Consider the following 16,216-nt stretch of genomic DNA (forward strand, 5'->3'; position numbering starts at 1 on the left):
TTGTGGGGTAAAATTTGAACTAGTACCAAAAGCATCAGCCATGAGACCTTTGTAAGATTTAGGAAAAGAAACCAATGATTTTGTTTCATCAATCTTGGAATTAATTTCTAATGCATTATTGAAGTTGATTTCTTTTTCGTAAAATTCTTGTAAATCAATCTTCTCAAGTAAATCTTCAGTACTATCTGTATCTGAATTTTCCTTATCTATTGTTGAGAATAACTTTTGTCTAAAAATATATTCATCGCCTTTATCGGTGTCATCAGAATCTGTTTCATTATTTACGAAACTTTGTCCTTGGCACTTCTTGTCTTCTTCCCACTTTTCAACTGCTTTAAGAAGTTTTTGGGAGAGAAAAGTTTTTTCTGAAAAAAAAAATCAGTTTGTTTGGGTTCCTCGTAAGGGATATATGATTCAAAATATGAGCAATGCCATAAATTCATCATAGACATTCTAGAGGGTTCCATCTCCTCTTTTGGAGGATTTTGTATGTCCTCATAGTCAGTAAACCTTATTGAGAGACTATTCTTCTATTTGTTATTATAGCTGATCCATGGGTGGTTATAACACTCCTAGAGGATCCAACATCAATATGTGTTTGCCATTGGTTATTCTGATTCCTGGAGGAATCAAAGATTTTAGGTGGCAAAAATTGAATTCCATCATATGACAATGTTGTCACTAATGGATTGGTGTTTGTCCTGTATCTAGGGGATTTTTTATCACTTATTCTGCCTATGAAGGTGATGTCTAAATGTAAGTTGTGCCCTACAAAGTTTCTTCCAAAACCTATTGTCTGGACTTCTAGGTTTATGTTTTGTATGAAATCACTAAGATTCATTGTATAATTAGGAGCAATGTACATCAGGGAGACTATTTGATTTAGATTTATTTCTATCATCCCTACTATGACCTGAGAATTATTATCTTTGAACCTTTGATCGAAGAGCACTACAAAAGCTTTAGCTCTCACAAAAGATCTTGTTAGAGACCTGACGCCTAAGACAATTAACCCTAGGTGTACATTTCTTATATTTGTACTGAGGAGTTGTCGTCCTGTTTGTTCTGAGACTAATCTGACGTGTCTCCCATCAGGAAGATGAAAGTCATCCTTCTTCTATATCTGTATAAACTAGTTCTATTAGAACTTAGCCAGTTTAGGTTGTATAATTGCCTAGGATTGAGTGAGTCTATCCTAGAATTTGACCCAATATCAATATTGGATTCTATGTCTACTATTTGTTACAGTTGTTTGGTTCGGGAGTTTGTTCTCCTAAATAATCTATCTAAGATTCCAGGATGTTCGTTTATAGATTCGGTTACAGGGTTGTGTCCTGAAACTGTTTGTGAAGTTCCTGTAAAGGGTATAGTTCTCATTTTCTTGGTTTTGCCAACACAAATCTATTTGGGGATTGATTAGTACTCTTACCTAAAGATAATTTAGATAGTTGTGTTGTTATTTTGTCGAGATCGTTAGTAGAGAAATGAATTTGTTGGTCTTTGGATCTAAGAAGTTCCAAAATATCGGTGACCTTGTTTTCTAAAATTTGCACTTTATTTAAAAGCAAATTTTGTGTTTTTATTAGGCTCTCTAAATGTTTAGAAATGTCTTCGAGAGTTTTTGTTGAATATTTTCCAAGAGAACTGTTAATATTAGCAAGATCTCTATGTCTATCCAAAGCTAAATAGAGGCTCTGATACCAAAGAGATATCGAGTCGATCAAGATAAAATAAAATAAAAGATAGTAAAAGATAAAAGACAATAAAGGTAAATATAAAAGACATAAAGCTAAATATAATATAATATAAATCTGGAAAAAGCTAAATATAATATAATATAAATCAGGAAAGGTGGCAGAGCCTCCAAGTTAGATTATATTATGTTTTACTGTTAGAAATAAAATATAATTAAAGAAAATACAATTATCAAAGCAGGCGAAAAGAAAGATCGATTTAGATGGATAGAGAGCACTCCTCAAGTGGACACGATAAGTTATTTCATTTAAGAAAAATATAGAATATCATGAATCCCAGACTTTTTTTATAATTAAAAATAAGAAGAACTTTATAGGTTTTTTGTATATTAAGCCGAGTACTGAAGATCACTAACAACCCACACTCTTTGGGTCTTAAGAAGATCTTATTTTCCTTGAAGCACCTGCCTAGCCATAAAAGACTTCTATATTTTCTTTAAAAACTCAAGGGCACACCTTTGCCCCACTAGATTTTGATTATCTAGTTATAGAATATGATGGTTGCGAGCTAGGATGAAGAGTCATCCTAAAGAAAAAGAAAAATAAATATGAAAAAATTCATGACGAAGAAATCTATAAGTATGCCTCAAGAAAATACCACACGAAACCACATGTATACTCAACTTCTACAGATTATGAAGTCAATGCTATGATAAACGCTCTAGAAGGATTTAAACTCTTTCTGATTAATAAAAGTGAAATCACCATAAGAACTAATTGCGAAACAATAGTAGCTTATGGTAGCCAACAAATAAATACTGATGAAAAAACCTCACAAAAGATGGCTTTTATTCCAAGAATATGTTTATCATAATGGAATAAAGATAAATTCTGAACATATAAAAGGAGCTAAGAATGTTGTTGTTGATATTCTTTCTCTTTGCAGGAATTCAACAAGATGAGCCCTCTATGGTCTCCTACCAAAATATAAAACACAAAATGAAGTTCGACAATCAAGAATTGTCAGTACTTACAAATGAGTTTCACTACCTTAGTAGAGAAGCTATCAATGATAAATTCAATTGGTTTATTGATAATATTTGAAATATTCCAAAACACACAAACAATGATGAGCAAATCATTTGTTCTATGAAAAAGGGCATAATTTTTATCTTACACAATTTCTATATAACAGATAATCAAAATTTTATATTAATCCAAAAATCATTTGTTACCTCGTTCATATAGACTAAAATCAACGTAATATAAACATTTAAAAATATAGAAAAATATGGATCATTTGATTACATTCTTATTATTGTTCAATTTTGACCAAATTTGACATAAATAATTTTGATAATATATAGATATAATTTAACGGTTGAATAAATAAAAATCTCATTTTAGATCAAGTTATAAAAATAATGTAATAATTGTCAAAGTTATACCGATATATATATATATATATATATATATATATATATATATATATATATATATATATATATATATATATATATATATATATATATATATATGTATCCCTTGTATTGGTGAGTTGGTCATGTCCTCAATGCACTATAGTGTATAAGTACTATATTAGACTATGTCATATCTGTCTTGCATAAGTTTCATGTTTCTTTTTATCCAGAATGGAATCTGCGTACAGAGCATGGTTGAGAGAGAAGAGAGATAGGTCAACTCCTGAGGAATTAAATGAACTATGCAGAGAGCTGCAAACTCCTTTAGGTACCACAAAATGGCAGGTATTAAAAGTTAATATCAAATTCCTCTTCTTTTGTATCCTCCATTGAAAACACACACACACACACACACACACACATATATATATATATATATATATATATATATATATGCAACAAAAAACTTAGGATTTCAAAGAGTATGCTCCTTATTGTGTTTTGAACATGCTGAAACAGTTGGAAGAATTTGATAAAGCCGTCAAACTAAGCTACCAACATCACGGTGATGACAATACATCCACTAGGCATAGGCAGTTTATTTCTGCCATTGAAAGCCAAATTACCCAGGATGAAGCAACACTGAGGGAATCTTACATTTAGGAAGGTAAGCTACCACTTTGGTGGGTAAACCTTGATGAAGAAGAGCGAGATGATCTGGCTGCCTTTCTATCTGGAGCTTGTCAGACCACACAAAGCACTAACGATGAATGCATGGAGGTAACACAAGCCAAGAAAGAAGATAAGATTGTTGATATAAACACTTTCTGCAACCGGGATATATCTGTTAGTGAAAAGTCTTCTAAGGATGTCATTTCTGTTAGCAAGGATACGGATTATGTGATAGAAATAAAAGCAGATGCCGCTTCTAGAAGTAATGATGATGTAGTTTCTCAAACAGATAGAATAACTAGTACAAGAAAGACATGGACTACGCCTAATTATGGTGTTTTAAAAATTGCAATTGCTGATGAAGGTGAGCAGAGAGATAAACCTACATGGACTGTTGACGCCACCCCTAAAGAAAAAGGATTCAGAAATCTATTTTGGAAACAAAAGTTTGAAGAGTATCCTCAGGCTATGCGAGCAGTTTGTATGTTCAATCAGGTTAGATGAATAAATTCATAAGATAGGAACTTTTTCTTCTATTTTTCTTTGCTTACAATCAGTTTTTTGTACTCTGCAGCGTTTTGAGCACATTGGTATATGCCAGAGCCAAAGACAGTTTCAAAGTCCCTTGCACTTGCGATATGGTTGTTCTGTTCAAGTTACACTTGCTCTAATGTTGACCATTTTTCTCATTGGTAAGCTTTCAATTATTATTATTTTTTGTTAAAGATCATTGGTTGAGATTAAGATTATTATTTTCTATATGTATGATTAATTTATTGGGGAAGAAAGAAACAGAATGAGAACTGAGGTAATCACTATTCAGATAGAAAGCATGCCAATATCTAAGGCAAGATCAATCTAGTTATTAGTTTTGAGATCATGATGATGGTTCTCATAACTAGGAACTAGTTAAGTATCCGTGCGTATAGTTAGGTAAGCCGAAAAATTATATTTACAATATAGTTTTATATATATAGTTATAATATTGGATTGTATTATGATGTATTCAATTGGAAACTAACAAAATGAGAACAAAAATGAATACAAGCTAAAAAAAATTATGATCAACACTTAACTGATTTGAAGGTAAAGAAAAATAAAGCAGATATTTTATAATAAACTATCAGCTAACAAAGTATTCATATTTAGAAATATTGTTTGTAGGAAATTTCCGACGACAATAGAACTTGTCTATTTACAAAAATTGACATAACCAAATATAACATTGTACTGAATTTATAAACATAACCAAAATAAACCATAATTTACTGTTGGATCAGGAAATTCAAAGATAACCTCCATGCTTGTGATTGTGAAAAAACTCTCCATCCAGAGTCAATTTTTGTTGTCTTTCTCAAGTCATTGTAAACGATGCAGTATTCCGAACCATCTTCCAAAACCAAGTCACTGAACCTTTTCTCTTTCATAAAGTAATACATGCTACTTGGAACATTCTGAAATTTACAATAACTTAATATGAGAAAGGGAAGAATTTAAAAAATAGACAAATAAAATTACTTTTGAACTGATTAAGTATATTGCTAAGTAACTTACCAAGCTACTGCAAGTTACTTTATATTCATTCAGCAACACCTTGAAAGTGATTGAATTCAGTACTTTATGGTATAATGAATGTCATTTTGGAAAATATTTTGGATCACCACTGGTTTTGAATACCGTCAGAAAGATTGTTGCAACAAATTATTTGTGCTGCAATGTTATCAATACCATTACCCTTTATGTATTGGTTGGTTGTTCTATTTCAATTGATAATATGCATAATGTTGGACACATTGAACATGGAAAATAAGTGTGTTATGTACATCGTTATGTGAGGCTAAGAATGAAGTGGCTTTCATCGTGTCACAAGATTACTGTCAAATTTGTTACAACATTGTATAATAATATTGGGTACATATTAATCTGCTTAAATGGTTATTTATGTATCAAGTTATTAGTTTTGAGAACTGAGGAAGAACGAGATTATCTTTGAATTTCTTTATCCAACAGTCAATTATATTTTGTTTTGATCATGTTTATAAATTTAATACAATATTATCTTTGGTTATGTCAATTTTTGTAAATAGACAAGTTCTATTGTGGTCAAAATTTATTTTTTAAAATATGAATACTTTGTTAGCTGATAAATTATTATAAAATAGCTGTTTTATTTTGTTTTACCTTCAAATCAGTTACATCGTGTTGATCATAAAAAAATTTAACTTATATTCATTTTTGTCCTCGTTTTGTTAATTTCCAATTAAATACATCATAATATTGTCTAATGTTATAACTATATGTCTAAAATTATACTGTAAATATAATTTTCAGGCTTATCCGTGCGTATGCACGGATACTTAACTAGTTTCAAATTGAAATTTCGAAATCGAAAAATGGTGGAATGAAGAAGCTGAGGAAGCACAACGTGGTGGGCTTGAGCAGGAAGATTATTAAATGTGAAATAAATGGATGCGCTGACATGTGGAACAGGTGGTCTTTGTTTTACTACTAACAATTAGACTGTCAATCATTTGTTGCTGATTAGCTATCCTTCTCCCTTAGAAATCCGGTGAGGCACCATCTTCTGCAACTATCTTTTATGCACAATATCCAAATTACCAAGTGTTTTCATTATCTTGTTGACCATGCCAAAAAAATTTACAATAAATTATACCCTTACTTTTTGTTTTTAGGTTCAATGAGATATGAAGTATTCATCAACTGGTAGTTAATGATTGTTGGGGTTTCACTTTGGCTTTGCTTTTTATTTTACTAATTGTATTTGGTGTAGTACAGTGAAACAAATTGTTATTCTGTAAACTGTAACTTGTTCAAATCTTTAGATGTCTGGACAATTTTTCTTTCAACACGAGCTGGACTTCTGTACTTTTAGTTTTATCTTCTTCTGTTCTGCCTATCATGTTTTGGCACAAGACTAGTCATTTTAGTGTTTTAGACCTTTCTGCCAGACATTTAGCTTTCTTAGTTACTGATTAAGCATTGCTAATTAAGGATATTTTCTTGCCTTTCTCTGTCTGTAGTTCCCTTTGTACTTTATTCAACTAGAGTTAAACGGCTGCTTCGCTCAATCTGTTTGAGAGGTATTTCTATAACCTTATAACTTACGTTTCTGTAATGTTTAAAATAATAAAACCTGAAAATGTTGCAATTGCAAGTATGTTTGGGGTCTAAGTTTGTTTGGTTTTCTTGCAAGATAGATTTGTCCACACGCAACTCATTGCAGATGCAAATAGCTTTCATCCATCCCAAACATAGAATTCTTTTAATTCAAGTCAAAATTTGACATGAAAATATTTTTTAGCTGCTAATGGTCTTGTGTCTGAAAAATAATGAGATCTAATTATTTCTACTGAGATAAAATTTTCAAGGCCTTGGCTTTAAATATATCTCTATCTCAGTTTTAATTCGCGGGTGGCAATATGGAAAGCCAATGAGTCCACCAAGATAAAATTAGTGAACAGTTAGCCAATAAAAAACTCATTTTAAATTATGGAGAAATTCATCTCATTTATTTCTTCTCATTTTCTTTTCCTAAAAGTGCTTCAAGACAAGCTTACCCAAACATACCCTATATCAATCAATGTTTGGCTTTTGTAGGGCTTTACTTGTCTTGGTGGATCGACAAGGTCACTCACTGGCAGTGGCGGAGCCAGAAAAATTATAAAGCCTGGGCAAAAATTTAAAGATAGCAAATTCACATTGTATATAATATGTAAATAGTAATCAATCAAAATAAAAGAGACTCGTCATTTTGTCAACAAAAATATAGTTTAAAATAAAAGAGATAAACATAATCTTACAATAGCGGGTTAAATAAAATTACGAGGCAAGTGTCCTTTCCGAGACTTCTTTGCGGTCAATGTTCGAATAATATCAATATCATCAAGCGACTTGAATATCTCCCGCTCGGTGTAACATACCATCAAGTCATTGAACCACACATCGTTGATCTTATTGCGCAATTTAGACTTGATAATCTTCATTGATGAAAAAGCTCTTTCAACGGATGCTGTCGACACCGGCAATATCAAAGCTAGCTCAATAAGTTTATAAACCAATGGAAATACCAAATGTTTCTCAGTCTGAACCATCTTCATAGCCAAACTTTGAACATCTTCACAAGTGGAAAAAGAAGCATTTCTTCTCACTTGAAGCACATAAGTTTCAAGTTGATCCCTAATTGTTCCTAGGTCATCATCAGAAAAGTGTGCATGATAAATATCAGCAAGACGAGCAAGCTTATCAACATCAAACTTGGAGAAAGAGTTCTTGGGGTCAAGACATGAGAAGCAATCAAGTATAATGTTACTTCCTTCACTAAAGCGGTGATCTATCTCCACACATATTTTATCAATAGCAACATAAAAAATCTTTGCACGGTAATGATGAAGATTAGTGATAGTCCTCCCTTCTGCTCTTGAACGACCCCGAACCGGTATTTCGTCATCCATATTTGGTACCGGAATACTTTTAGCTACACAAAATCCTTGGACATCGGCAAAAAAATTATTCCAGCCACTCTCTCTCATTGTGCCCAACCGAGCTTTGACAACATCAACTAATTCCATGGCATTCACAATATTAAGATCTTTTCTTTGCAATACATTTGAAAGCTCGTTTGTGATACCAAACAACTTTAACATTAACCTCAAAATAAAAGCAAATTTAAAGCTCTCCATTTTTTCTATCAAACCTGCTGCTTGAGATGGTCCACGTCCATCTTCATCAACCATACTAAGCACCTTTAACACGGAGGACCACATTTGATCCAAACGAAGCAATGTAGTATGATGTGAACCCCATCTAGTATCCCCGGGTCTAGTGAGACTAGATGATTGGTGTAAGCCCCTTCCTCTAGATATCTCACCACTCTCAAGTTTATTTAAAATATCTTTGTGTTGTGCCTCTGTCAAAGCATCCCTCCTCTTACAAGATGCACTTGTTGTATTCACAATCAAGGTGATGTACTCAAAGAAATCATGAATAGATGAGCAACTACTAGTAACAGACACAACAACCAATTGCAAACGGTGAGCATAACAATGGACATAGAAAGCATAAGGATTTTCATCTAGAATTTTTCTTTGCAAACCATTAAATTCACCTCTCATATTTGAAGCTCCATCATATCCTTGCCCTCGTATCCTTGAAATAGATAATGTGTACTTATCAAGAATACCATAAAGAGCATCCTTTAATGACTTAGATGAAGTATCTGTGACATGATGTAGAGCAATAAATCGTTCCACAACATTCCCTTTGTCATTCAAAAACCTAAAACAAATTCAACCAGTTTACTTGGCGGCATAGAGAGTAATAGGTAATGAAAATTGGAAATTGGAAAATACAACTACTAACCTCAACATCACCGCCATTTGCTCTTTGACGGATATATCACGTGACTCGTCAATAAGCACGGAGAATTGTCTATCACCAAGCTCTTCCATAATCACCTTGGTAACTTCATGTGCACAACACGTTGCAAGCTCCTTTTGAATGTCACCGCAAGTCATTTTGCAATTTTTTCCACCACGGTCAAAAGCATCCCTCACTTGTTCATTCTGAGATTTTACCCAATCTACCATCTCTCTAAAATTGCCCTTATTTAGCGAAGTAGAGGATTCATCATGGCCACGGAAAGCCATGCCTTGTGCTATGAGATATCTTGAACAATCTAAAGAACAAGTCAAACGAATCTTATACAATTCTTCTGATTCCTTGGTTGCTTTAGCAAACTTACTTGTCACACTTTGTCTTTGATTATTATAATCATTGTAGTGCTTGACACATGAGTTGTGCAAACTATTATGACTACCAACATGACCTTTCAAGCCTTGAGATGCATGCTTCCAATCTCTATATCCGCTTTTAGTGAAGACTTCAAAACCAAAGTGCTCGGCCCTCCCGGGTTGCTTAAATAGAAAACAATAAAAACAATAAGCTGCATCCTTTATCTCACTGTATTCTAACCATGTATAATTCTTATACCATGATTTACTAAATGCTCTTTTAACACTTCCAAATTGAGTACGAGGAAAGTTTGACAAATCTGGTTGCATTGGACCCTTCAATATATATGCCCTCCTCACTTGGTCTTGAATATCCGGAGCATACTCATTAATTTGTTTCCTACGACCTGGATCACGCACAATCTCATTTGGATTAAACTCATTAACCACATTATTAAGTGGTGGTTCTAATTCAGCTTCCGGTTGCACAACATTCACATTCTCAATATTTTCTCTATCAACCAAAAATCTCCTCATATCTGAAATAAAGATAAAATAGTTACAAAATTGTAGCAAAGAAAATTTTAGTGTTTGCAATTGATATATTAGAAAACTCTTTTGCAAATTGCAACCATGTATGTAGTGCAACACAAAAGACCAAAAAGAAATTATTAACTTAAGCAATCAAAAGTCTTTTCCTCTAAGCTTTTTTCCATATTAGAAAAGCAAAAAAAAAAAGGGAATAAAATATGACTTTTTCTTCTTCAATAAACGTGCTCTTAGTGGGGAAGAAAAAGAAAAAGTGTCCACTATGACTCTATGAGTTCACTGTTCACACTTGAAAAATGGAAGAAAAATTAAAGAACACGGAAGTATCACAACAAACAAAAACACTTTCCATCTTAATCACTTTTATTTTTCCTAACTTACCTTACCTGCGGCTGCTATGGGATTATGGAAGAGAAGACGGCGACGACGGCGCGGAGAGGAGGAAATAGAAGGAGTCGGCGATGGAGGGAAGAGAAGACACAGAGGAGAGGAGGAGGGAGTTGGAGGAACTGCCCACTGCTGGATTCGGAGAGACGGAAACTTTTCGTTTCCTTTTTCCTTTTTCCTCTTTCTTTTTTTTTAAATTTTATTTGTTTTTTAAGACTAATAAAAAAATATTGGGCTTGTAACAAAAAAAAATGCCTAGCTGAGCCCGGGCATATGCCCCTGCTGGCCGCATGGTAGAACCGCCACTGGGGTGTGTTTGATTTACATTTTTATTTTCTGTTTTTATTTCTTGTTTTCATTTTCTGAAAATTGTTTTTTTTAAAAGATTAGAATTCTGAAAATATGTTTGATTCAAGTTCTTCTTTTCTGTTTTCATGAAATAAAAATACTGAAAATTTATGATATATTGACTTTTTGTCTTTTTGTATTTTTAAATTTGCTTAAAATTATATTTATTGTAACCGTAATTTCATTTTACCCGAAATGAGATTTCTGTTTTCAAACGAGAATTTATTGTTTTCATTTTCTGATTATTTCTTATTTTCATTTTCACTGAAAATATTTTCAGACATTCAACCAAACACATTTTTATCATCGTTTTCTGTTTTCAATGAAAATGAAAACAAAAAACAACCAAACCAAACACTCACTTAGTGTGTATTTGGATTTAAGTTGGAAATATGGTACACACGGTTCTATGCAAATTCAACCGGTAATTTTCAACTAAAAATAAGTTGAAAGTAAAAATAAGGGTGATGATGTTTACAAATGTAGATTTGCAACCTTCTACCCAAACACACAATTAATAGGCAGGCAAACTACGTTTCCTGATCACTTATACAAGCATTCAGAATTTGCAAATAATTGGGTGGTTTGAAATTAAGATTTTGAGTTGACGTTGGTACCAATGAATAAGAGCAACGATAAATCAGCAATACTTGTGTTGTGTTTGTATTTATAAAAGGGCTTCGAGTGCGTATTCGTGGGCCTATTCCTTCCGTGGCAAATGACAAAAGCATCATTGAAACCTTGAAAAGCTTCTCCAATATTAGCCTCTGGAGGGGGAAATGTGGTAAGGTAACATCAAGACCCTCCAACGCTGAGGTTAAATCAGTACCAGAAGGATCCTTTGTTTTCTTCAACCCTTCAACAAGCTCTTGTGCCTTGTTAATTGCATCACTCGCTGCTTCTGCTGCAGATCTCAGTAACTTATTATTTTTGGTCGTTGTTTCATCAGTTTTCCTTTTAAGGACTTCCATGTTTATTGCTTTTTTTAGGCAGATCAGTTAGATTTCCAGTTGGGAAAATAACCCTTGTACTGTAAGTGCTTGTGTTCTATGCTGGAAGAATGATGTTTTATTTGTCTATGAACGAATACATTTCATGCTCATAATCTTCATTGATCTAATTCCACTGTCCAAAACTCTTTATTGTTAAAACAATAATAATTAATTCATTAGTCCAAATCAATACTCTTCTGTTTCCTTTTTGACAACAATAAATTAATATCATCATAAACAAACACAACTCTATAAACGTCGACACTTGTTTTGTCTTTACCCCTTGGTTCCTTCAGAAGTTAAAAAAAAAGTACAACTATTTTCCTATTACTAAATGTGTTTGTTCATGATAGAGAAGACATTCCACCGTTTCATATTTAACTTTCAATTGAAGGTAACATTAAGATAGAGATAGTGTTGCAACCAAATAAATCGGAACTTGCATTAAATATTGGATGAATGTATATATATACATTTTTCAGCCCTGAGGCAGGTGTCCCGGTAGGACGAAGAGGTTGGTTATCCTATCACTATCAGTATCCACACTCACATAGGTAAATTCATCTTAATCTCAACAACGAAGGTGGCACTCATTGTCCCTTTAGCTAACTTGTCCCCCTAATACTTGAAGGCAGTGGCTCAGATCTAATATGACCAGTGAGCAGTGGCGGTTCTACCATGCGGCCAGCAGGGGCATATGCCCGGGCTCAGCTAGGCATTTTTTTTGGTTACAAGCCCAATATTTTTTTATTAGTCTTAAAAAACAAATAAAATTTAAAAAAAAAGAAAGAGGAAAAAGGAAAAAGGAAACGAAAAGTTTCCGTCTCTCCGAATCCAGCAGTGGGCAGTTCCTCCAACTCCCTCCGTCGCCGCCGCCTCCCTCCTCCTCTCCTCTGTGTCTTCTCTTCCCTCCATCGCCGACTCCTTCTATTTCCTCCTCTCCGCGCCGTCGTCGCCGTCTTCTCTTCCATAATCCCATAGCAGCCGCAGGTAAGGTAAGTTAGGAAAAATAAAAGTGATTAAGATGGAAAGTGTTTTTGTTTGTTGTGATACTTCCGTGTTCTTTAATTTTTCTTCCATTTTTCAAGTGTGAACAGTGAACTCATAGAGTCATAGTGGACACTTTTTCTTTTTCTTCCCCACTAAGAGCACGTTTATTGAAGAAGAAAAAGTCATATTTTATTCCCTTTTTTTTTTGCTTTTCTAATATGGAAAAAAGCTTAGAGGAAAAGACTTTTGATTGCTTAAGTTAATAATTTCTTTTTGGTCTTTTGTGTTGCACTACATACATGGTTGCAATTTGCAAAAGAGTTTTCTAATATATCAATTGCAAACACTAAAATTTTCTTTGCTACAATTTTGTAACTATTTTATCTTTATTTCAGATATGAGGAGATTTTTGGTTGATAGAGAAAATATTGAGAATGTGAATGTTGTGCAACCGGAAGCTGAATTAGAACCACCACTTAATAATGTGGTTAATGAGTTTAATCCAAATGAGATTGTGCGTGATCCAGGTCGTAGGAAACAAATTAATGAGTATGCTCCGGATATTCAAGACCAAGTGAGGAGGGCATATATATTGAAGGGTCCAATGCAACCAGATTTGTCAAACTTTCCTCGTACTCAATTTGGAAGTGTTAAAAGAGCATTTAGTAAATCATGGTATAAGAATTATACATGGTTAGAATACAGTGAGATAAAGGATGCAGCTTATTGTTTTTATTGTTTTCTATTTAAGCAACCCGGGAGGGCCGAGCACTTTGGTTTTGAAGTCTTCACTAAAAGCGGATATAGAGATTGGAAGCATGCATCTCAAGGCTTGAAAGGTCATGTTGGTAGTCATAATAGTTTGCACAACTCATGTGTCAAGCACTACAATGATTATAATAATCAAAGACAAAGTGTGACAAGTAAGTTTGCTAAAGCAACCAAGGAATCAGAAGAATTGTATAAGATTCGTTTGACTTGTTCTTTAGATTGTTCAAGATATCTCATAGCACAAGGCATGGCTTTCCGTGGCCATGATGAATCCTCTACTTCGCTAAATAAGGGCAATTTTAGAGAGATGGTAGATTGGGTAAAATCTCAGAATGAACAAGTGAGGGATGCTTTTGACCGTGGTGGAAAAAATTGCAAAATGACTTGCGGTGACATTCAAAAGGAGCTTGCAACGTGTTGTGCACATGAAGTTACCAAGGTGATTATGGAAGAGCTTGGTGATAGACAATTCTCCGTGCTTATTGACGAGTCACGTGATATATCCGTCAAAGAGCAAATGGCGGTGATGTTGAGGTTAGTAGTTGTATTTTCCAATTTCCAATTTTCATTACCTATTACTCTCTATGCCGCCAAGTAAACTGGTTGAATTTGTTTTAGGTTTTTGAATGACAAAGGGAATGTTGTGGAACGATTTATTGCTCTACATCATGTCACAGATACTTCATCTAAGTCATTAAAGGATGCTCTTTATGGTATTCTTGATAAGTACACATTATCTATTTCAAGGATACGAGGGCAAGGATATGATGGAGCTTCAAATATGAGAGGTGAATTTAATGGTTTGCAAAGAAAAATTCTAGATGAAAATCCTTATGCTTTCTATGTCCATTGTTATGCTCACCGTTTGCAATTGGTTGTTGTGTCTGTTACTAGTAGTTGCTCATCTATTCATGATTTCTTTGAGTACATCACCTTGATTGTGAATACAACAAGTGCATCTTGTAAGAGGAGGGATGCTTTGACAGAGGCACAACACAAAGATATTTTAAATAAACTTGAGAGTGGTGAGATATCTAGAGGAAGGGGCTTACACCAATCATCTAGTCTCACTAGACCCGGGGATACTAGATGGGGTTCACATCATACTACATTGCTTCGTTTGGATCAAATGTGGTCCTCCGTGTTAAAGGTGCTTAGTATGGTTGATGAAGATGGACGTGGACCATCTCAAGCAGCAGGTTTGATAGAAAAAATGGAGAGCTTTAAATTTGCTTTTATTTTGAGGTTAATGTTAAAGTTGTTTGGTATCACAAACGAGCTTTCAAATGTATTGCAAAGAAAAGATCTTAATATTGTGAATGCCATGGAATTAGTTGATGTTGTCAAAGCTCGGTTGGGCACAATGAGAGAGAGTGGCTGGAATAATTTTTTTGCCGATGTCCAAGGATTTTGTGTAGCTAAAAGTATTCCGGTACCAAATATGGATGACGAAATACCGGTTCGGGGTCGTTCAAGAGCAGAAGGGATGACTATCACTAATCTTCATCATTACCGTGCAAAGATTTTTTATGTTGCTATTGATAAAATATGTGTGGAGATAGATCACCGCTTTAGTGAAGGAAGTAACATTATACTTGATTGCTTCTCATGTCTTGACCCCAAGAACTCTTTCTCCAAGTTTGATGTTGATAAGCTTGCTCGTCTTGCTGATATTTATCATGCACACTTTTCTGATGATGACCGAGGAACAATTAGGGATCAACTTGAAACTTATGTGCTTCAAGTGAGAAGAAATGCTTCTTTTTCCACTTGTGAAGATGTTCAAAGTTTGGCTATGAAGATGGTTCAAACTGAGAAACATTTGGTATTTCCATTGGTTTATAAACTTATTGAGCTAGCTTTGATATTGCCGGTGTCGACAGCATCCGTTGAAAGAGCTTTTTCAGCAATGAAGATTATCAAGTCTAAATTGCGCAATAAGATCAACGATGTGTGGTTCAATGACTTGATGGTATGTTACACCGAGCGGGAGATATTCAAGTCGCTTGATGATATTGATATTATTCGAACATTTACCGCAAAGAAGTCTCGGAAAGGACACTTGCCTCGTAATTTTATTTAACCCGCTATTGTAAGATTATGTTTATCTCTTTTATTTTAAACTATATTTTTGTTGACAAAATGACGAGTCTCTTTTATTTTGATTGATTACTATTTACATATTATATACAATGTGAATTTGCTATCTTTAAATTTTTGTCCAGGCTTTATAATTTTTCTGGCTCCGCCACTGACACACCCTAAAATTGCACATCTTAAACATAATATTAACATCAAAGCGGTGCATTTTTTTCTTTCTGTTTTTAGGATTGATTGTTGTTTCGTTCAATGATCAATTTTGACGAATGTAACACCGAGAGACCCGCCGTCATGGACATCTCCCAATTAGAAAACTGGATAATACCAAATTACTTGTTTTCCTTTTTTTTTATCCTTTATATACTAACTCATGTATTTGTAAAACAAGAAAAAAAAATATTTTCCAGATAAGCTGGTTTCGTACTGGCATAAAATAGTAATTATATTATTTATATAATAGAAAATCAGTTGTACAACCCTACTTTTTTGTCTCATTTAATCAAAAGTATTTTACCAAATATTTTTCACTCTATTATACAAAA

The 16,216-nt window shown here is 33.7% G+C and overlaps 2 protein-coding genes and 1 non-coding gene across 5 annotated transcripts; 2 read left to right on the forward strand and 1 right to left on the reverse strand.

Annotated features, from left to right (window-relative positions):
• The first annotated feature begins 3,346 nt into the window (after positions 1–3,346).
• Positions 3,347–7,063, forward strand: LOC100802002 (uncharacterized). Its single transcript, XR_005886878.1, has 5 exons — positions 3,347–3,460; positions 3,635–4,282; positions 4,362–4,479; positions 6,829–6,888; positions 7,002–7,063. It is a non-coding gene; the product is annotated as an uncharacterized protein (transcript).
• A 351-nt stretch (positions 7,064–7,414) lies between these two features.
• LOC102660654 (zinc finger MYM-type protein 1) lies at positions 7,415–10,183 on the reverse strand. 2 transcript variants are annotated; one of them, XM_041005692.1, is made up of 3 exons: positions 9,797–9,929; positions 9,167–9,720; positions 7,415–9,082 (listed from the first exon to the last, which is right to left on the reverse strand). In XM_041005692.1, the coding sequence occupies exons 1-3, from the start codon at positions 9,797–9,799 to the stop codon at positions 7,618–7,620; spliced, it is 2,022 nt and encodes a 673-aa protein (XP_040861626.1). In that variant the 5' UTR covers positions 9,800–9,929; the 3' UTR covers positions 7,415–7,617. The 2 variants fall into 2 exon arrangements, with proteins under 2 accessions (XP_040861626.1, XP_006589069.2); XM_006589006.4 differs by having other exon boundaries at positions 7,422–9,082; positions 9,167–10,183.
• Positions 10,184–12,472: 2,289 nt separating this feature from the next.
• LOC100803049 (zinc finger MYM-type protein 1) lies at positions 12,473–15,755 on the forward strand. 2 transcript variants are annotated; one of them, XM_041005693.1, is made up of 3 exons: positions 13,346–13,478; positions 13,555–14,108; positions 14,193–15,755. In XM_041005693.1, exons 1-3 carry the CDS (start codon positions 13,476–13,478, stop codon positions 15,655–15,657), a joined length of 2,022 nt encoding a protein of 673 aa, XP_040861627.1. In that variant the 5' UTR covers positions 13,346–13,475; the 3' UTR covers positions 15,658–15,755. The 2 variants fall into 2 exon arrangements, with proteins under 2 accessions (XP_014618622.2, XP_040861627.1); XM_014763136.3 differs by having other exon boundaries at positions 12,473–14,108.
• Positions 15,756–16,216: the final 461 nt, after the last annotated feature.

The sequence above is a fragment of the Glycine max genome, chromosome 10, assembly GCF_000004515.6.
Source record: "Glycine max cultivar Williams 82 chromosome 10, Glycine_max_v4.0, whole genome shotgun sequence".
Classification (NCBI taxonomy): domain Eukaryota; kingdom Viridiplantae; phylum Streptophyta; class Magnoliopsida; order Fabales; family Fabaceae; genus Glycine; species Glycine max.